The sequence below is a fragment of the Garra rufa genome, chromosome 3, assembly GCF_049309525.1.
Source record: "Garra rufa chromosome 3, GarRuf1.0, whole genome shotgun sequence".
NCBI lineage: Eukaryota > Metazoa > Chordata > Actinopteri > Cypriniformes > Cyprinidae > Garra > Garra rufa.
In genome coordinates this window covers 2119698-2143123 of record NC_133363.1, presented here as the reverse complement: position 1 = coordinate 2143123, position 23426 = coordinate 2119698, and the positions used below count along the sequence as shown (strand labels likewise).

General features: G+C 34.9%; 1 protein-coding gene across 1 annotated transcript; it reads left to right on the top strand.

The window, feature by feature from the left end:
- The first annotated feature begins 1116 nt into the window (after nucleotides 1-1116).
- LOC141332526 (Fc receptor-like protein 5) lies at nucleotides 1117-10583 on the top strand. Its single transcript, XM_073837655.1, has 7 exons — nucleotides 1117-1126; nucleotides 4281-4547; nucleotides 4633-4914; nucleotides 6955-7227; nucleotides 8985-9257; nucleotides 10088-10339; nucleotides 10447-10583. The coding sequence occupies exons 1-7, from the start codon at nucleotides 1117-1119 to the stop codon at nucleotides 10581-10583; spliced, it is 1494 nt and encodes a 497-aa protein (XP_073693756.1).
- Nucleotides 10584-23426: the final 12843 nt, after the last annotated feature.

Below are 23426 nucleotides of genomic sequence, written 5' to 3'. Positions count from 1 at the left end.
CAAAGACTTAAAACTACTTCAGTCTGTGTGTAATGAATTTATTTAATACACAAGTTTCACAATTTAAGTTGAATTACTGAAATAAATGAACTTTAACACAACATTCTAATTTATTGAGATGCACCTGAAAGTGATCACAAGTACAATTATATATTAAAGCAACTTTAAATAAGTGACCATTTAGAGGGTTCACACACACAGGCCTCTGTTCGGGCTAATTCAGAGTTGTTTATGATCAAAGTTATACAACTCCAATTTAAGGAGCTTTTGGGTGCAATAACTTTTACATTGAATGTCAAGTCTGTGTTTTAGAAAAAAAAAAAAAAAAAAGCTGTATGTGTCCAAAACATGTACTGAGTAGGAGTTACATGACTGGTTCACCCCAAACAAAGATAAAACCTTACAGTAATCACAACATCATGTATTCCATAAGTATGTAATCATGTCAGTGCAATTTAGACAAGTCCAACGGATTCATAGACACAGAAAACATTGGGTTAGACAACAAGATTACTTGCCTAGGTCAAATAATGAAGGAGTTAGGATATTTTAAGGGGTTTCTCCACATCTTGGACGCCATCTTGAAAATGACACCTTTCTAGTGGTCAAACTTTGGTAAACTTTTAGTATGTTATTAAGGACACCTAATACTACAAAAAACAGGTGAGAAACCTTTTGTTAGAATTTTTTAAGGGTTAGGTGTTTTTTTTCATATGTGCAGCCGCCTATTATGGTTAATGTTGTGACTGTCCTCTATCTGTGTGCCAAATTACACAACTTTCCCGCAAGCGGTTCAATGGGCTTCCATAGACTCAAGAGAGGAAGAAGAATTAAAACAAGAACGCCAACGGATACAACATAGGTGCCTGCGCACCTTCGATGCTTGGCTGCTAAAAAACAAACACATAAAAGCATGCAGGCCATTCACACCTCGGCTCATTTCCAGTGACATCATACTTCCTGCATCTCTCGCTCTTTGTCCAGAATGAGACCTGTGAGTTTGCACAGTTACAGACTGCAAGATTACTTCTACATCTTTCCTTTTTGCAAACTGCCTCGCGTGTGATTCTTAAATCACAAGACTTGTCCTTAAAAGTCCGTTATTAATAGGATACCATGGAACTTGGTACACTTCTGTTAATGCTCTGTAAGTATTCATTTCTATTTCTATTATTTTATCTATTAAATATTATTTTAGTTTTTTATAAATATTACACTCGGTCTCTCTAAGCATTCGACTTGAATGTTGATCAGAAATTCATCAATCATGGAATTTGCAGCTTTTTTTTTTTTTTTTTTTAAGGCCAGGAAGTTTTCAGCTGAAAAAGGCACAATGTGTTTTATTAATAACCTGCAGTATAAGTAAGCAAAGAACTCTAATCATATTAAAACAGCCATGAGGAAATCATTTATTTTTTCAGTAATTGTGGTGAAAACTAAAAAAAATCAATAGTATATAGAGGTAGTTTATGCTTAAAATTTATTTTTAAATGTTTGTGTGGAGTCGAGTCCATAATCCATAAAGTGTTCATGAAGTTCCATGCATAATAAATGAATTGGTAAAATACCAAGTGAATGGAAATGCCTCATGTGGGTTTCTCTTCTTTTAGTGCTGCTGTCACTTGCTCTCTCTCAACACACTCAAGGTAATTTTTAATTTCAGTTTCTAAAAATATTCTTGTACACTTAATTTGCATACATAAATATTACTATATTATGCGCTGTAACCAAGAAATAGGAGCATTATTTACATTATTTATATTCATTTATTTTACAAAAGTTTTAATGTAAAGCAAAAATGCACTACTTCAATTTAAAATGTAAATATTGAATTGCATTTTGCTCATTTTAGTTAATTTGATGAGTTAAAGAAATGGAAAATCACGTTGCCCTGACTTACTGATAATATACACATACACATATACAGTGTATTTATATTATAGCGTTCATGTTACACACATTGCATGCTATTATTAGTGCAATAATTATAGCAACATTGTGTTCCAGATTGCACAAGCAATTGCAAAAAACTTTAAATACTATTACTATGCTATTCATTAGTATCTCCCAATTTCTTGGGAGTGTTGTTTAAAGTAAAATGTTTACATACAGCAGTTCCCCATCTTAAGAAATGATAAATTAGAATGTTTGTCTTTTATATAATGTTTATTTATTTTCAAGTTGGTGTGGTCATTTTGACCCAAAGAGGATTCACACAGAGTAACACAACCTTCTAAAAAATGACCAGGGCCCAGTTTTTCAAAAAATTTAATCTGGATCAAATTGGTCCGGATTTGGAAATCCCATGTTTTGCTATCCAGGATTAACTGATCTATTTTACTTTTATGACAGTTTTTTAAAGGAACATTGGGTTGGATCACTGTGATCCAAATACCAAATTTCAGCATTACCAAATCCTGTTTACCAGAGCCTTAAATGGAACCAACAGTGTAGCCTACTGGCTTAGCAAAGAACAACAGGTAGGCAAAATACCAGTGGCCACAAATAGCCATTGTTTGTTTTAATTGTTTTAATTTTAATTTAAATGTCTTAACTACTTGCAAGTGCAACCCAAGGTGGCAAGCAACATAATCCTTGCATGCATTGTTGTTGTTTACCATATCTCATTAGATGTGACATGCTTCATATAGGCTTCAAATATGAAGGAATTTACATATCATCAGTAACCATTAAGTTTGTGATCATTCATATAAAAAATAAAACTTTTTTTTTAAATTTTATTTGGTTCAAAAAATCACAGATGAATCCACCCTTCTGATGGGATCAGGATAATCAGTTTTTTATTTTATTTTTTATTTTGGATCAAATAGATCCCAATCTGAGTTCAAAGTTTTGAATAACCCAAAGGGCAGGTTTGATCCAAATCAAATGTAAGATTGGATTACATGGTCTGATCTTAATTCTAAATCCCTCTTTTACTTTTGCACAACCTATTTCCAAGATTTGATCCAATCCGTGATCCAAAATCCCTCTGGATTACTTTTGAAAAACTGGGCCCAGTTTACAAAGAAATCCCATTATGCATTATTACCAAATATTGGAGTGAACTTTGCCAAAATAACATTTTCACTCAAAAACGAGGTGCATGAGCTCAGATCAGTGAGGTAAATGACGACCTGAGCTAATTAAAGAAAACAAGTTGACAAAAAGATTGAATCTAAAATTCAGTGATAATACAGCATGCTTGTCGTGATATGTAAATAATTCATCTGCTTGTGACTGTGTGTTTGTATGCACAGCTCCAACGAAAAGACTTGCTTACTGATCCGTGTCTTATCATCTACTGCGTGCACTTCCCGCGGTCTACACTTCCTGTGTGATTCATTTTCTTGCAATGTTTACATTGTTTGCCATACGCAGAACATGCACGCGATGTATGCTCAGTTCCACATCGTTTGCAATCAAATGTGCTTGCTTTGTTTTGTTTTTTCACTCACTTTCGTTTTATTTTGGTGGTCTTTTTTCGTGTCTGCTAATGTTTCATGACATCTACATGCTTGCTTTCACGTGCAGAGGCTTGATCCACTTCATGCATTTTTTTTTTTTAATTTGCGTTTCTGCCGCGACGCGAAGCTGTGTTGCTTTATGAGTTATGTCAACCTCTCTTAACGATATGTATCTCAACTCGATCTCTAATAAGGGATTCTTGCAACTGTCCGATTTTGCCATTAGTATTAACTTAGTGAGATACTGCCAAAATGACATGTCCCCTTGCATACACGTGAAAAAAAATTGTACCTCTCACAGGTTATATTTTCCACAGGTTCCCGTGCTGTATATCAAATCCAGCGGGTGGCTTAATACTTCCATGTTTCCAGTACTTACTGATTTACACCATGTTCTGACACCACCTTTTTTATTTACTGCGCCACCCCGTGGCCTCCACATGAACTGCATCATATTCAAGATTAATTATTTACATATCACGACAATGCTGGTTATTTTTGTACACCAAATTACATAAAGGAATTTCTGAACAGTACAATTGTAAAAAAAAAAAAAAAAAAAAAGTCAACTATCCCTGGTAAAAAAAAACAAAAAAAAAAAAAAACATCTAAAACCAGGTCAACCAGCCTAGTTTTAGCTGGTCAGGAGGCTGGTTTTAGAGGTGTTTTGGCCACTTTTTCCAGCCTGGCCAGGCTGGTCTTAGCTGGTCAGGCTGGGAGACCGGCTAAAACCAGCTAAGTCCAGCCAACCAGCCTAGGCTGGTTTTAGCTGGTTTTTTTTTTTTCAGCATGGCTTCATTTTTTAATTTTCAGCTAGTCCAAAAGCTGAAGTGACTGTAACACCTAGCGATCACGTCTTCAGTGGAGAGACTGTCACTCTCAGATGTGCCATAGAGGACAGTGGTGTTGACTGGACATACAGTTGGTATAAAAATGGTTCCGTGCTCCCCATCAGCATCGAGAGAGTGTACGAATTCATATCTGATGAGTCTGCCGCTGGTAAATACAGCTGTAGAGGACAGAAGACACGAGACTCGGGCATATCAGAGATCAGTGACTTTGTTACACTGACTGTATCAGGTTCTATTAACATCTATTAACATCAGCGTTCAAGTACAAACATTTATTTCTTTTATACACTTACAGATGGTTCTTGTGTTCATAGATTTACCCAGAGCTTCAGTCACAGCTGATCCAGACAGGGTTGTGTTCACTGGCGAGACGATCTCTCTGAAATGTGCCATAGAGTCTCACTACAGGGACTGGAGATTCCACTGGTCTAAATACAGCAGCGCATTCACTGCAGACGAAGAAAACACAAGTGCAGAGACTCTCACTATTAAAAGTGTTTCTGAATCTGATCAGGATAAATATTGGTGTTGGGGAGAAAGAGAGAGCAGACCAAAGACATCCCAGAAGAGTAAAGCAGTTTCAGTCAAAGTGGAAGGTGAGTGTTTTACTGACTGTAACACAGTATGTAAACACCATTTAATTTCAGTAGTAACCACTAGGTGGCATTTCAACACTGCTTTATCTGGTTTTGCATCCTGACACAGTGATGTTGCTGCAACCAATGCCATGAGTTTGAGGCTGGGCTATCTGTATTGGTTGATGGGAGGAGTGTTTAAGAAAACTGTCTGAACCCATACATTTATTAATGAATGAAAAATTGTTTTTTTGCGATTCCATTTAGTGCCTCAAGTAATACAGAATTGACACACTACAGCTTTAAAAAGGACCTATTATGCAAAAATCACTTTTATAAGGTATTTGGGCACAGTTTTGTGGCGCAGTGTGTGAAAACAACCAGCTTATAATAGTAAAAATCCACCCACTCATTTTTATTTTTTATTTTTTTTAATAATCCTAATAAATCATAAACAGTCTCTCAGAACAAGCCATTTCAGATTTCTCCCTATGAACACATAGTTGGGAAAAATCTCCACCCATTTGTGAAAAACTCTGCCCTGTAAGCATAGACACAGCCCTGAGTGAGAAGCAGCAGTCCGCAATTACTGTTTTCTTGCTGTAGTTGCTGAAAATATACAATATCAGTGCCAAAGAGACATTACAAGTGTTGTGTTTTGGGATGCACTAACGAACATAGGAGTCTCCACAGACACCCTCCATCTGAGATGCTGAGGACATTGTGGTTAAATTGAATTTTCGAAGGAAATGTCCAGAAGAAAAAAAAAAAACGTAAGGTCCCCTATATGTTTATGGATCAAAACCAATACTTCATGCGTGAACGTCAGCCCCGGACAAAGTATCTATCAGGCATTTGTTCTCCAAATTGTCTTTCTAAAAGAGCTTCATGGCACTCCAGATTGTCCTGTTTTGTTTTGTAGTTTAGCTCTTGAAGCTCTGCCCTCTTCTCCGGGAGCACCAGCTCATTTGCATTTAATGGGACAAACACAAAAACCATGCATTTTGGCTCATACCCTAAAAGTAATTTTAACAAGCTATACAACATTATCTGTCAGATATTTAGGGTAAAACTTTATATACACACTCTGGGGTCATAAAAAGGGTAAAATTGGTCATCTTTAAAGGGTTAGTTTACCCAAAAATGAAAATGAGCCCATTATTTACTCATCCTCCATGCATTCTAGGTGTATATGACTTCCTTCTTTCAGATGGATGCAATCGGAGTTAAATAAAAAATTGTCCTGGCTCCTTCAAGCTTTCTAATGGAATGGGCAGGTGCTTCTCTTCATCAGTCCAAAACAAGTCCAATAAAGTGCATCCACCCATAATAAAAAGTGCCCCACACAGCTCCGGGTGAATAAAGGCCTTCTGTGGTGAAGGGATGTGTTTTTGTAAGAAAATGATCAGTATTTAAAACATAACAATCACTTTAATCTAGCTTGCGCTCACTGTTGTACACAAAAGCGGCTCCACAGAAAGTACACGTTGCACATGTGCGGTGAAAACCAGCGTTTGTTTACCAGTCTCCTCTTGGCTTATATCAAAATATCTTTTAAAGTACTTTGAATCGTATTTTTTTTTTTAAGAAATATCTTAAATGTATAAAATTTGCACTTTCTAAACGCAAGCTCTCAAGAACTTTTGACTTAAGCACTGCAATTTATGAATGTTGTGTCATGGGCCAGATGCTACAAAAGACGCAGGATAATTTTTTTCCCCTCAAAACTGCAGCTTTCAATTCTGACTTTTTCTTCAGGGTTAAGTCAGGGTTTTTCTCTGACAATTTGACATTTTAACTTGCAGTTATATCTCACCTTTTTAAGAAAAGAAGTCAGAATTGTAAAACAAAGTTGAAATTATATGAAGTCATAATTGCAATTTTATATCTTAATGTCACAATTAACTTTTTCATTTATTATTCAGTGGCAGTAACAGGCTTCCATATAATGCATGTTTATGTCCACTCCTGCTCTCATAGGCTGTCTTTTGGTACATAACATTGTCACTGTTGTCCAAACTATTTACTGTGGAGCATAACGCCTTGTTTTTCAATCGACAGACAGAGCCCAGGCGGTTTTGAAGATTTCTCAGAACTGGCTGGCTGAAGGGGACTCATTAACTCTGGTGTGTGCGGTGAGAAGCTCGTCCAGAGGTTGGACATTCAGCTGGTTCAGAGATGATCATGAGCTTCTGTCAGACAGCAGTAGAGGAGCTGAAGGCTCTTACACTCTCAGTCCTACTGCTGTGAAACACTCAGGAGTTTACGCATGCCGAGCAGAGAGAGGAGCTTATTACACTGAATACAGCTACACTCAGCTGCTCTGGGTCACCCGTGAGTATTCATGTCCATAGAACTCTTCATTTTGGACCAGTTTACCTGCTTTTACCAGTTTATCTTTGCGTACTGAACAGCACTGTCATGCACAAGCGTTCAAAATGTTGACCTTGAAACTTGCTGTGCAAGATCTAAAGGACACATACTTTCATGTCTCAATCCTACTTCAGCATAGGAAGTTCCCGAGGTTCGCTTTCGGGGGCGAAGCGTACCAATACCGGGTTCTTCCTTTCGGTCTGGCTCTCTCACCCCACACTTTCACTAAATGCATAGATTTCGCTCTAGTGCCGCTGAAGCTGTGAGGCATTCGCATTCTAAATTATATCGACGATTGGTTGATTTTAGCTCAGAGCTCATGGCAGCATAGCATCGAGATGTTGTGCTAGTCCACATGATAGAGCTGGGGTTATGGCTGAACGCCAAGAAAAGTGTGCATCTCCAGTTCAGAGAACCACTTATCTTGCCATCGTGGGGGTCGGACCAATTTTTCGTTTGTCATGGCCCTTCCAAGAAGGGTCTTCCCACCACAAAGTGGACCCTGAATCGTTGGATATAGTGGAGTCCATCTCCCTTGCCTATGAGTCCTCTAGGGATCAAGGCTCACTCCACTAGAGGTATGGTGGCCTCTAAGGCCTTCTTGTCAGTTCCCATCTCTTTGACATCTGCAGCAATGCTGTGGGATAATCCACGCCCCTCACCTTCATGAGATTTTATGGCCTCGACATTCAGGCCACCCCGGGCTCTGCTGTCCTTTTGCCTTAGCTGTGCTACAGACAGGGGCATGCAAGTCTGGTGGCGTTGTTGCATCATTCCTAAAGCGTTTTTCGGACACAGCCGACTCTCGCTGTGGAACGAGGCTGCGTTTCAAGCCATACTTCTGGCGCCCCTGCGTTGTGCTAGCTTCGCACATGCTTTTATAGCTTCCTGGTCTCTACGTCATCCACCCATGACACAAACACTTTACACACATGTTTCAGAGCATGGTCTCACTGATGGCATTCCCAAAGCGTTTTGGGACGCAGCCTCGTTCCATAGGGGAACTAGGGTTACATACGTAACCTAGGTAGTTCAAGTCTATTAACATATTTACTGACATATCGCTCGAGACTTACTAATATAAAAATTGTAATTAAACTTTATTTGAAGTAGTGTGTGTGCACTCTGCACATTTCCTAATATTACGCCTAAAATATGTTTTAATGTCACTGTTGATAAGAACGGTCTGATTTTAAAAAAAAAATATTTTGCATTTCAAGACAGATATTATTTAAAGTGTACCTAAGTATACTTGCAATTGTTTCACTTCAGCACAGTCAAATACACTTAAGTATATCTTAAGTTGGATTTCAGCACTACTTCCGCACAATTAACATGCATTAAGTACCATTTTAGCAGACCTTAAATACACCAGATTAGTATACTTAAAGTACAATTACATGGCATTTTTATTAAGTACATAAGATGTAAATTTATTTTTAGTATACTTACTGTAGCATGATATTATTGTATTTTAAATTCATTTTAGTATATTTATTTTTCACTAGGGTTAACCAACACTGATTTTATCTTTCTTTCTGATTGAGATTTTCTTGAACTTTTTTGTTCCTCCTTCACAATAAACAACAAATAAACAAACAAAAAATAAAAACTGAAAGACAAACATTAGCGCTGCATAGGAATAGTGGAATGGCCGATTGTGCATTCATTTTGTCCAAAATAGACTTAACTTGCTTAAAATTACTGTATGTTTTCAGCTAAACAGCCCGGAGCGTCTCCGACCATCAGTCCAAGCAGATCTCAACACTTTCTCTCTGACTCTTTGTTCCTGAGCTGTGAGGACCAGAGGGGCTCCGGATGGAGACTGAGAAGATACGGCGAAAGGCTGGAAGTTTGTTCATCTTCACACTGGGGGACAGAAACAGGATCTACATGTAAAATCAGCTCTCTTAAGACATCTGATACTGGTGTTTATTGGTGCCAGTCTGAGTCTGGAGAGAAGAGTCAACCTGTGAACATCACAGTACATGGTCAGTCACTTGATTTTGCAAAGACCAACTTCGCCTTTCGAAAAAGAAGTAAGCTTAAATGTATCAGATGTGCACTTGTAGTGTACTTAAAATCTTAAAAGTATATATTTTTAAAAAGTTTACTTGCAAGTAATATAATATTTATGAAATAAAATGCCACTTAAATGAGTAAGAAGAGTAATAAATGCTTGTCAGTACATTTATCAGTACTTTAAATATATTTCAAGGACAAGACATAAAGATGTACTTTAGTCCTGCTTAAGTGGGTCAAAAGCACTCATTTATCATTAGTGATAAATAACATGCAATTAACTGTCAGAAAACATGAAAATTAGTTCACACTGAAGCTTATTCTTTTAAAATATACGATTTATGTAATAAGCACACACTGTAAAAAATTTGCTGTAGTTCTGCAGCTGGTTGCCAGTAACTTACTGTAGATTTTTAATTTATGTTATTTACTGGCAACAGTTTGTTCAAAGTTAATTGAACATTAAACATTAACAAGTCTTTGTCTTTACAGAATAAAACTATAAAATAACAACCTACTGCAAAGCATTCTGGGAACCAGAAACCTTAACCTTTTTCTGTTTTTTTCCTTCAGATTTTGGTTCCCAGAATGCTTTGCATGAGGCTGTTATTTTAGTTTTATTCTGTAAAGATAAAGACTTGTTAATGTTTAATGTTCAATTAACTTTGAACAAACTGTTGCCAGTAAATAGCATAAATTTAAATCTACAGTAAGTTACTGGCAACCAGCTGCCAGTAATACTGTAATTTCTACAGATTTTGTTTACAGTTTTGTCCTTGTTGTTTAAACATTGTTTCAGATGTTGATGTGATCCTGGCAAGCTCTGTTTATCCTTTAAATGAAGGAGATCCTCTGAATCTACAGTGTTTACAGCGAAATGCAAACTCCTCAAACCTCAGTGCTGTTTTCTATAAAGACAGATCCCTCATTCACAACCAAACTACAAATGATAAGATGACTATTCCTTCTGTCTCAAAGTCACATGAGGGTTTCTACTACTGTAAATTCCCAGAGAGACAACAATCGCCAAAGAGCTGGGTCTCAGTCACAGGTAGGACTGAACTAAAGCAATACCGATCTCACATTTTCATTGAGTATTTGAGGATATTCTACATAGTAATGCATGTGTATATATGTCATGCATTTAAAATATTTCAGAGTCAGAAACAGAATATCAGATTTCAGTCCTCAAAATGATCAGTAGCGTGTTTGCAGCCATTCCATATTTACTTCTGTCCATCATTCTGGGAGTCAAATGCCACAGGGCTAATGGTAAAACATCAATTTCTCACTAGCTAACTTGAAATGCCTTAATTTTGCCTTAGACATTTTTATTGATTTATTGTTTTCATATATTACAGGTAGACCTGATGAAGTCCACACTGAATATGTAACCTGGCGGACACGTCGACATGACAGAGTTTGACATTAAGAATCTAATGTCAAGGCACATATTAGTTACTATGTCAGATGAAAGTGACATTGCCTAACAAGCTAATGAAATTTACCTGGCATTTCAAAATGGCCTGTTAAAATATAAACATATACCTTGTGGCTAGCTTTAAAATATTGTATTGCCAAAATTGTAATGTTATCACTCTTCTTATCATATCATAGCTAAAAGCATTTTCCCATATTTCTACCTGGTCTCATGACAAAAACATACCTGGGGGAACTTTTTTGCAAAACGCAAAATACGTACCAGTAAGTACATATCACGGCAGTTTCCAAACAAAATAAACGCTAGAAGCACCTTTTATTCCTTTTCACACAAAGTATGATTTACAGAGTTTGATAAAGCATAATATACACACAATTACTTGAAGAATATTATATTATATTATGATTTAAAAACAATTTTAATATGCTGGGAGATTTGAAAACTGATTCTTTTGAATGTTAGCATGACATCTTCATATCTTGGGTTTTCATTAACGGTAGGTTTGTTCGGTAGCTCACGCAGTACAGAGATGTACTTGAGAGGTGAAGAGCTCTGGTTCAAATCCCATGTGACTACAGTTAGACAAAAGACTTCAAATCTACACAAAAGGAAGATGCAAATGGCATCAACAATTGTGTTTTTATATTGGTTGGGTTTGGTGTAGGGCATATTTCCAACACGATAGAGCATTAATTTTTAGCAACAGTCCCCGGATATTTGAACTCTGAACCGCCACAATACGGACCTTAAGCAATGTTATAAAAACACAGCAATAAGTACCTATATCAACGTAATAAGTACGTGCCAGGGTTCACATATTGAATCAAGTCAAAGTCAAAGTCTACTTTATTGTCAATTCTGCCACATGTACAGGACATACAGAGAATTGAAATTGCGTTACTCTCAGACCCATGGTGCATACAAGTACCATTAAATACAAACAGTAACATTAAATACAAAGGTAGAATTAAAAAAAATATGAATAAATACAAATAAACATAATATATAAAATGAAAAACACAATATACAAGTAAGGGCACATGGTAGAGAATGCAAACCATGTAAACAATCAGTGAATCAGTGTTTTAGCGCCACTCAACATTTCTTTCTGAAACTGCCACAAAACGTGCAGTAAGGTACGTAATAATGGTGCTGCTAATAAGTACCCAAAGGTGCATATTTTTTTATGAGACTGGGTTGCCCTATTTGCATACACAGAAGACATTCAGTAGACATTCAACCTCAAAATGAACTTTTTTTTTTACGTATAACAGACAAGTATCTTAATTTCTCTTTGAACAAGCAAACACCGCTCTATACAAGCCTACATGTAACTGTTGAAGTCAGATATTAAGAAATTGTACCTTTTATTTAATGTACATCTTTATTGTGTACCTCCCTTGTGATAGTAATTAATTTGCATAATAAAACATAAATGAAAAGAGCAAACTGATCATCAGATCGGGCTACATCCTTAACACTTCCTTTTGTAGATCTGCTCACAAATCTTTAAAAACAGCTTATATCACACTTGTGGTTTACATACATTTTATTTCATCATATGTTTCATCGGAAAGAGACTATGGTGGTTTCACGCGGTTGGAGAGATGAGAGGAAAAGGCAAGTTCAAGACTCAGAGATCTACTCCTGAAACCCTGTTTGTCCTGCAACGTTCAGTTCCAATTTGCTCAACACACCAGCCTACTGAACTATATATATATATATTAGGGGTGGGCATAGATTATTTTTTTTTATCTAGATTAAATCTTGGAATTAATCTAGATTAAAATGGCTAATTTGAATTCTGCTGAAGGCATTCAGAATATGTGTGCTACCCAAATAATGACTAAAAGTAGGCTAAGTCTTCGAGAACGGGCCAGGTGGCGCATTAGATCAGGCGCTCATCTCCTGTTTCCAAAATGCATCACAAACTGCTTGACAATTGCATTTACAACATAATTACCTATACAAACTTGTGTAACCAAGTACTTCTGCGCAAAAGGCTGCACGACGTGCGCGTTGCCGTTAAATACACAGACGCACGGGCATGGATTTCTGCGTGCGTTGCCTTCCATTAAACTGCGTTGCTTTTAGAAGCGTCAATTCAGTTGTAACATATAGTTTAATGTCTTTATTTGGGATTATCAAAGTAAATTATAACTCAAACTTGAGATTTTACTGGGGCACAGCAGATTTTCACTGGGGCACGTGCCCCAGTAAAAAGGGTCTAGCAACGCACCTGCCCTGAAGCGGCTTCATAGCTGCATCCATGTTTGCACGTCTCATTTGATGTGGTAATTTCACAGAAGTTGAAGACTTGTTCTCGCCCCCTACAGTGCAATTCGTCTAGGTATACGTCATCCACGCTAAAATATCAAGGTGAAAGTCATCGTATCTTGTGTAGTTTAGACCCAGCTCCCAACCCAACTTTGAGAATAGATTAACGGCGATATTTTTTTTATCACCCGATAAGAGTCCCACGTTAACGCAGCACGTTAATGCCGATAACGGCCCACCACTAATATATATATATTTATATCAGAGGCGAGCAGTGACTTTTTTTAACCGTGTAACCGAGTGGAGGTCTAGGTACCCAGTGTGATGTAGCATTCCCTGCTGCTTATGTAGGAACAAGTTTAAACCAAGATCTGATAGTAAATCATTTCCATAACAAGTACTTTTTTAAAGTATGCAACAATCAACTTTATTTTTACAAGAGGAGGTCAGTGGAAGACCTCAGAGCATACAGAGGCAAACACGTGTGCAACACAAATTCTATTAACTTTTGCGGTATAGTTAAAGTTATATTTGTGCTGTGTGCTCTGCCACAAAAACAAGCAAACAACAAATATTTCAAATTCAGCTCTTTCAATTAGTAGGTCCTTTGGAGACTAAACTCATCAGTATCTGAAAAAAAGGTTCAATGGGGTTCTATATAGAACCTTTTTCCTAGCTACAAAGGACCATAAAGGGTTCTTTTGACTGAACCCCTAAAAAGGGTTCCATATGGAATTTATATTATATATTTTGGGGGTTCCAAATATGTAGCACCTGATAGAACCCTTTAAGGTTCTATATAGATGGCTTTTCTTCTAAGAGTGTAGTATGAGAGAAATACTGTACTCACAGTACTTTTACAAACTAAAATTTCTACTGAAGGCAGACTTGGTAAAACTGTTCACTTGTTTACTTAATCTTCAGATCAAGTCTGCACATATTTATATGTTAAAGCACATATTTGTAATTATAATTGTAGAACACTGTTATCTTGTATCATTTGCACATTGGTTTGTCAAAGCACTCACACACAGAGATCAGAGTCAGAAACAAAAAACTAGGTGTTAATATTAAGCAAGATTTTGAAAGATACACACCAACCACTTTAACACTATAAAAAAGTGAGTTATGCATGAAAAGATCTTTGCCTGAATATGAATGTCAGATTCGCTTTCACTGCTATGCTAACATAATATAATGATAGACAGATAACACACACTTAAACAATGTAAAACATTAAACATTACACATTTATATTATACATCTTAGACTTCTGTGACTAAACTAGTCCCTTCAGGTTTTTGTGATGTTTGGATTCTGAGATTCTGCCTGCAGACCAGCACACACAGGAGAGGATCTGAAATCAATCTCACGTTTATCAAGAATGAATGAGCATGCCAAACAGGAACAAGCTGATCTACAAATGTAGCAAAGAGAAAAAATAGTCGGAGTAAAATATAGGGCAAACAAAGCACCAGCAGAGTGAATATGAAAACAACCACAATATGATGATCTGGTTTCCTGGATGTGTGAGAATGACGACCAGCAGAACATGAAGCTCCACAAGATATTATCCATGTGATCACTGACACAATCATCTCAAATGCAGCAAAAAAATACATAGAATGCCAAATAATATCACCAATAAAGATATAGAGAAACACAAGTATGTAAAACATTATAAAACATGGTGAAGAGAAAACAGAAGCAGTATACAGTGGATATTTCACTGAGAGAATTCCCTCTAGCGCCACCAGCTGGTTTAAGAGGAGACCATTGAGTCTAGATGTCTGCCATAAAGACCACAAAATCTGAGACGTCAAATCCAAAGATCTATGCTCTTCTAAGAGTTGATTTAGCAGTGCGTAAGGACTCAAGAGAAGCTCAACAAAGTCAGTGAGGAGGAGGAGGATGATGAAGACTGAAATACGGTGTCCATTCTTTCTGTGATGAATTAGATCGCTGACAGACCAAACAAGAGCTGGTAGACCTGCACACACACCAATGATGGTGAAGATGGACAATCTGACTTTTACCTCCAGCAGGTGAGCATGAAGCTTCCAGTGTAATGGGTAAAGCTCCATATTCTAGTCTCTGTTTTACCTCTTTGCGATATCCAGCTAAATGTACAAGTGAAAAAATAAGGATAAAATTACCATCTGTGCTAAACAAATGCTGAGAAACTTTCAGAAGATACAAAGCTCGTAAGTCAGCTAATTTTACAACTCAGAATCATCAGGCTAAAAACATTCATGCATTTTAGTCTGTATTAGATGTCGTTTCATATTTAATGACTTCAACTGTGTCTTACCTAGTTATATTAAGGAGATTTCTACAGCGCTGTGCTCATGACATAAGAACAGTTCTGATCTTGGTTGACTTCTTCTCTTGTTCTGTCAGTGTGTCCTGCTGTTTCTTGCTTTCTCTCTTTTTAAAACACTGTTTTCTGGTTGTTGGTTTATCTGCTGGTTTGATCCGAGCTCCTTATCTAAGCTCTGACTGTGGTTTCAGTAAGAATCATGAATACTAAGCTTTACTTAAAAACAGGGTTTAAAATATTAAAAGGAAATATCTATTCAGACATGCAATGCAATCTGAGTTATATTAAAATTGTTCTGGCTCCTTCAAGCTTTCTAATGGAATGGGCAGGTGCTTCTCTTCATCAGTCCAAAACAAGTCCAATAAAGTGCATCCACCCATAATAAAAAGTGCCCCACACAGCTCCGGGGGGCAAATAAAGGTCTCCTGTAGTGAAGTGATGTGTTTTTGTAAGAAACATATCAGTTTTTAAAACGTAACAATCACTTTAATCTAGCTTGCGCTCACTGTTGTACACAGGAGCACCTCCGTAGGAAGATTGCGTTGCACATGCCTTGAAAACTAATGTTTGTTTAAAGGGGCAAAGAAACACCAGTCTCATCTTGGATTATACAGAAATATGGAGAATGTAAACTTTTAAAGTACTTTCAGTCTTAAAAGATTTTTAGAAATATCTTAACTTTATAGAATACTTTCTAAATGCAAGCTCTTGAGAACTTTTGAATTAAGCACCACAATTTAAATAAAGTCACATTTTTTTTCTCTGAAAATTGGACAAGAAAAGAAGTCAGAATTGCAATTTTATATCTAGATGTCACAATACCACCCACATATTCACAAAATTATTAGAAAAAAATATCAAACCTCATTTACATACATAGACTTATATAAAAAAACTAAATAAAAAATAAAAAATTATACATAAGTAAATACAAAATCACATATTCCTATCAAATTCCTTGTGATCCTCAATTCCAAATAATTTCAATAACATATATATATATATATTTTTTTTAAGCACCAACTAATAATAATATTTAATCCCATAAAATAATAAACAATAAAATTAAGAGAGAGGGAGGCTTATGTAGAGAATAATTATTAGAATATATTTTATTTATAATAAATACTTTAATTTTAGGGGGGGCCATGTCTTTTCAAAATATACATTTTTATTTTTTAATTCAAATGTTATCTTTTCCATAGAGTACACTTTAGACACTATGTCTAACCAATCACTTATTGCTGGGGATTCTCGCTTTCTCCAAAATTTAGTTATTACTTTAAAAGCTGTGATTCTCAATATTCTAAATAGATATAACTCATCTTTACTAAATGACATGGTTCTACACCTAAAACTAAATTTTGTATTTTTATTGTATGTAATTTATTAAACATTTCTTCTATTGCCCGAGTTACTTCTATCCAATATTTTTTTATTATTTTACAAGTATAGAATATATGCAGATAGTGAGCTTTAGATTCACCACAGCTTCTCCAGCATCCTGAAGATAAATGATTATATTTAGAGGATATTTCTGGTGTTATAAAATATCGTTTAATAACTTTCCAAGCATATTCTTGCCAATATGGTGATTGCGTGGTCCTTAAATTTTCTTTTAAAGTTTGTTTCCAATCATCTTCTGTTATTTTATTACCCTATTCAGTTTCCCATTTTACCTTAATATTACATAAACCCGCATCCTTAATTTCTTGAAAAATTTTATTTATTTGTCCTATTATGTTATCTGATTGATTAATTTTACTAACTTTAATCATAAAGCGCATCAGAGGGTGAATATCGTCTAAGGTTTTTATTTTAAGCTCATCTTTTAAATAACTTCTTATTTGCAGATATTTATAAAATAATTTCTCTGATAATGCATATTTTTCCTCTATGTTCTCAAAAGTCTCAATCTCATTATCTCCGTACATTTGATAAAATCTTTTAAGTCCTTTGCTAGCCCATAACTTAAATACATCATCAAATTTATTTGGTTTAAAATCTGGATCTCTTGCTATTTCTCTTAAACAAACCATGTCTCCATCACTAATATTCATCACTTTACAAATTCTTCTCCAGCATTTAAAAGTTTCACCTACACAATCATAAATATTGTTTATCTTTTCCTTTCTCCCACAAAATATCAACGTACTAATTGTGTCAAGTGACCCGATTTCCATACTTTTGTACTTTGATATATTTTCGTCTTGCATCCAACTCAAAATCGACTTAATCTGGGCTGCATAGTAGTAATACTCCAAATTTGGCAATGATGAACCCCCCATTTCCTTACTATTTTGTAAAACCTTAAGTTTTACTCTTGGTTTTCTCTCATCCCAAATAAATCTTCTAAAAATATTATGCCACTTTTTAAAGTTACTAGGGTGTACACAAGCAGGAAGATTCTGAAACAGAAATAAAAATCTCGGAAGTATACTCATTTTAATAGTGCTTATTTTTTCACTCAAGGATAATGATATTATTTTCCACCTTTTAAAATCATGTTTTATAATAGTTTCTAGATAATCATAGTTACACTTATATGGATTCTCTACTTTGTTTGGAACTTTCACACCCAAATACATTATCTCTGTTTGATTCCATTTAAAATCATATTTCTCCTTAAAACTTTCTTGTAATTTACCCCCAATTTCCATTACTTCTGTCTTATTAAAATTTAATTTGTATCCTGACATAGCTCCATATAACTCTATCTCATTTAACACTGAGGGTAACGATGTTTCTACATCTGTTAAAAACAAAATCACATCATCCGCATATAATGCAAGTTTATGGTCTTCAGCTTTAATTCTCAGGCCTTTTATTGAAAATGTTCTTCTTATACTCTGTGCTAAAGGCTCTATACATAAAGCAAATATCTGAGGTGATCCCCTCATTAATGCAAATTTATCTGAAAGAACTCCATTGGCTCTAACTCTTGCATTTGGTTGATTATATATTTGCTTAACTAGTTTAATAAACTTTGAGTTAAAACCATATACTTCACACGTTTCAAAAATGAATTGCCACAGAACCCTATCGAAGGCTTTTTCAGCGTCTAATGTCATCACTAACATTTGCTTCTCTGTTTTAGTTGCAAAATCAATAAGATTAAGTGTTCTTCGTACGTTATCCATTAATGTCTGATTTTTCACAAATCCTGTTTGATCCAAGTTTATTATTGTTGGTATTATCTCAGCAAGTCTCGTAGCAATTATTGATGTAAAAGGTTTCTGATCTACATTTAACAAAGATATAGGTCTATAAGATGAGCGCTGTGTAGGGTCTTTCCCTTCCTTTAGAACTACCGTTATAATAGATGAATTCCATGTCTGTGGCCACTCTTCCTGTTCAAAAATCCAGTTAAAAACCTCACACAATATTGGGGACAACAATATATTAAATTCTTTATAAAATTCATTTGTAAATCCATCACTACCTGGACATTTTTCTGTTTTAGTTTTCATAATGGCTCTTAAAATCTCTTCTTCAGTTATTGGAGAGGATAACATTTTATTTTGTTGACTTGTTAAAGTAGGAAGATTTAAAGAATTCAAATAGTTTTTAACTTCACTTGTTTCCAAGTTTTCAAATTCTGGTTTATAGAGAGACTGATAATAATCTCTAAAACACGAAACTATTTCCAATTTTTCCTTTCTTTCGATTAACCCTTCATCCCGTATACACATTACTGTAGATTTTTCTTTTTGTTTTTTTACTTTAAATGCTAACATTCTTAAAGATTTTGCACTATTATCATGATATTTCTGTCTAATATACATTCAATTCTTCTCAATTTCCTCAAATGCTATTTTATCTAATTCCTTCTTAACTTTCTTTAACTCTTCATAAACGTCCTTATTTGTATTTTTTTATGCTTTTCTTGCAAACTCTTTAATTTATTTTCTAAGTGAATCTTCTCTTTCTGACTTTGTTTCTTTTTCCATGATGCATATGCTATTATTTCCCCTCTCATTGTGGCTTTAGCAGCTTCCCGTAATATGACTGGTGTCACTTCTCCGTTATAGTTACTCTGTATCTAAAACAGTTTATTATTTTATCCTTAAAAGTTGTATCCCTAAGAAGAGAATTATTAAACCTCCATATTGAAGTTCCTTGTACATTCCCCAGATCTATTTCCATTATCACGACTGCATGATCTACTACAGTTATTGGTAAAATGTCACATCTCTTTATCCTTAACACATCATTTTTAAACATGAATATATAATCTAATCTTGAATAGATATGATGAACCTCTGAATAATAAGTGAACTCTTTACTCTGTGGATGCATAAAGCGCCACACATCTATCAGTCCCAACTCCACCCCTGCTTGATTCAAGAGTGTGGCCCCTTTTACTGATTTATGCTTTCTTGTACTCTGAGTATCTAATTGTTCATCCATTGTCCTGCCATAATCATTTTTCCTTTAACTTCCATGATTAATAACATTAACATATTTTTTAGAAAATTTACATGTTCACCTGGAGGATTGTATACATTAATTAAAGTTATTTTTTGTCCTTCTAATTCTCCTCTCACTAATACATATCTCCCCTCCTTATCTATTTTAATAAAATCACTTTTAAAATTCAAGTATTCCTTAATCAATATTGCTACTCCTCTTTTTGCTGATGTAAATGATGATGCAAATACTTGAGCTCCAACCAACTTTTCAAATTTTTTATGTTCTTCTTTATTTAAGTGTGTTTCTTGCAAGAAAATGATTTCCCCCTTATCTCTCTTAAGTTTCTGGAGTACCTTCTTTCTTTTTATTGGATTGTTTAAACCATTTGTATTTAAAGTTATTATTTTAAGTCTTCCCATTTATTTTTCTATTTCTCCATTTTCCCCTCTTCTCCCTCTGCCTCCCCCAACCCATATTTAAATAATCATAAAAAAATATATTAAACTCTTTCATTTCATTTTCTTCCCTCATTATCACAATCTTAAATAAACAACAAAAAATAAAACAATTTCCCAAAAAGTGCAAACAGAAAGAAAAAAAATTACATACAATTGGTCTTAACAGTAGACTTCCAACTGTGACATCCTTCACAAGTTTGTCTAATATTATCCAAAATTCCTTTTGATTTTGGATAAAGGGGTTTCCAAATTCCCTTTGTATTTGCTCCCCTAACATTTAGTGGTTTTCAGCTATTTCTCATTTTATCCCCTTTAAACATTAAAAAAAAAAACACCACAAACCCAAACAAACAGGAGATGAGAAAGAGAAGGGAATATTAAAAAATGAAAATAAAAAAACTCATTCCTTTCTCCACCTTCCTTTTAAAAAATAATTCATCAATTACCAAATAGTAATTAATTTCTTTAGTTTAAACATTTATTATAAAGACATAAATAAATAAAATGAAAATACAAATAAAAAAAAAAAAAACTTCAAAATGGAAAAGAGAGGGATAAATAAAGAAAAAATAAGTAATAATAAATACTAATAAATAAATAAATAAACATTTAGCCCGTGTTAATTAATATATATATATATATATATATATATATATATATATATATATATATATATATATATATATATATATATATATACATACACACGTTTCGTTTTCCTTCTAATAAAATGATCATTTAACAAGATTATTTAAATTCCCCCTCTCCCCTCCATCCTTCTTTGGGGGTTATTTAGAACGTTAACCTGGGATAAATAAATATCTCCTAACGAAATTCTAACGAAATAAATTAAATAACTAATAAAAAATTAAATAGAACACATCTTTTAACTTTATAACTGATCTTTTATGCATTTCAGTGTTTCATTTAACTTATTTTTTATTTTATTTTATTTTTTCTTCTGCGGCATAAATCAAAATAGTACCTTTTTCCCGTTTGTCAATCATTTTCTTTCACCAAAACATCTAGAAAAGTACTGTTCCCAATAGTCCAAACCTCCCCGTCGAATCCGTTGAACCTCAGTCCACCCGGTGGTTTCCAGCGGTCTTTGAGATTCCTGCTCTTCTTCAATCACTCTCTCTATGTCCTCCGGGAATCGTTTACCATAGTCCTCCACCACTGAACGAACACTATCATATGTCCGCTGGCCTTCCTTCCAAAAAATTCTCAGTTTCGCCAGGTATCGAAAGTGAGACTTGATGTGTTTTTCTTGAAGCTTTTGGCGCATCCACCTAAAAGAGTCCCGCTGTTCTAGGATTCTTGTTGTGAAGTCTTGAACGAAATATAGCTGTCGCCCTCATGAATTATTTCTCTCTTTGTCCAAACGGCCTGTAGTAGCCTACTAGTTGTTTCATGTTCCACGTCAGAAATCTGACTACAATGGACCTTGGTTGTGATCTTTCATTGGGTTTTTTCGTCGATGAAGTACGATGCGCTTGTATTGTCAGGTGTTCAGTAATACCGCAGGCCTCTTTCAAAAACCTTTCCACAAATCCCACGATGTTGGTTCCTTCACTTCCTTCTTTTATACGATAGATCCCTATATTGTTTTGCCGAGATTTATTTTCTAGAAAATCAGTTCTTTCGCTTAGCAGTTTATTCTGTTTTATAAGAAAGCTTAAAGTTTGCGCTGAGAGCTGCTGTTTTTCTTCCTCCGTTTGTTGAATTCGCCCTTTCAAATCTCCAACAGTTCCGCTCAGTTCTTTTACATCACTCCGCAGCTCCCCAATCTCTTGTTTAGTATTCTTGGAAAAATCTTGAAATTCTCTTCTGAATTCAACGATTTCACCCTTTAATGACTTAAGGAGTTCAGGAACTTCTTTCCCCGCCATCTCAGCTTCTCACATTGTTTCTCTCTACTCTCTTTTTCCGTCTTTACTCCGGATCTCAGTAACATATCAAAATAATCATCTTAATAAAACGAGGTAAATAAAGCAAACAAACACAATTACTTTTAAACCCCCAATAAATCTTCTAAACGGGGATATTTAGAGGCTTTACCATGCCGATCGAGCGCGTGGCATTCCACCGGGAGTCGATACCCAGTACCCAGAGGTACATATTTGAGTGAGACTGGGCATACAAAGAAGCCATTCGCTCTCAAAATGGACTTCTTTTGACATACAACAGACATGTATCTTTAAACGTCGTATTTGTCTATATATCTATACAAACGTCTATATATCTCTCTTTAAACAAGCAAACACAGCTCTACACAAGCCTACATGTAACTGTTGAAGTCAGATCAGAGATGTGTACAAAATTGTACCTTTTATTTTATGTACATCTTAATTGTCTACCTCCCTTATGATAGTAATTAATATGCATATTAAAACATAAATTAAAAGAGCAAACTGATAGCATCAGATGAACTACTTTGGGCTACAGCCTCAGCACTTCCTGTTGTAGATCTGCTCACAGATCTTTAAAAACAGCTGATGTGACACTTGTGGTTTTGAAGTCATCATAAGTTACGTAAACAGAGATCTTCATCTGCCCCTGAAGCCCTATAGACATAAATGGTGTAACACCTTGATGTGTAGGAACTAGATAGTGTAACACAGTATTTCCTGCAGGTTTAGTAGGAATCAGTTTAAAACAGAACCTGATAGTATATTATTTTCATAACAAGTACTTTTTTTTTTCAAAAGTATGCAAAAATATCTTGATTTTTTTACAAGAGGATCCTTACCAAAATAATGTATACTTCAAGATTATTTTATCACGTATACTTACGTAAAGTTCAAGTATATTTTAAGTGTACCTTATATAGTAAGTATACAAATATCAGTGTACTAGTAGTATACTTCTAAGGGTACTATTTCAATATTCCTTGGGGCTAAATTGGCCCACTTTCTAGTATATAAAACGTATATAAAAAAAGTATAACAGTAGTAAACTATTAGTACACAACTAGTTTACATCTATGTTTCTAGTTTTTACTGCAAGTCTACTAAAAGTGAACTTATAGGTATACTGATAGTTTACTAATTAAATGCTTTTTTATGCATTTTTAGTACACTTTGAAGTATAGTCACAGTAAACTACTAGTTTAGTAGTTTTATACTGCAGGTATACTTGTAAGTTTCCTTTAAGTGAACTTTACATCGTACTTTAAATATACTGCTATGTCCCTATTTAGGTATTCATTTAGTACGTATTTTGTTTT

Coding starts and splice junctions, on each gene's coding strand:
- LOC141332526 (XM_073837655.1), top strand. Junction 4,548..4,632: donor TGTTACACTGACTGTATCAG/GTTCTATTAACA, acceptor TTGTGTTCATAG/ATTTACCCAGAGCTTCAGTC. Junction 7,228..8,984: donor TCAGCTGCTCTGGGTCACCC/GTGAGTATTCAT, acceptor GTATGTTTTCAG/CTAAACAGCCCGGAGCGTCT.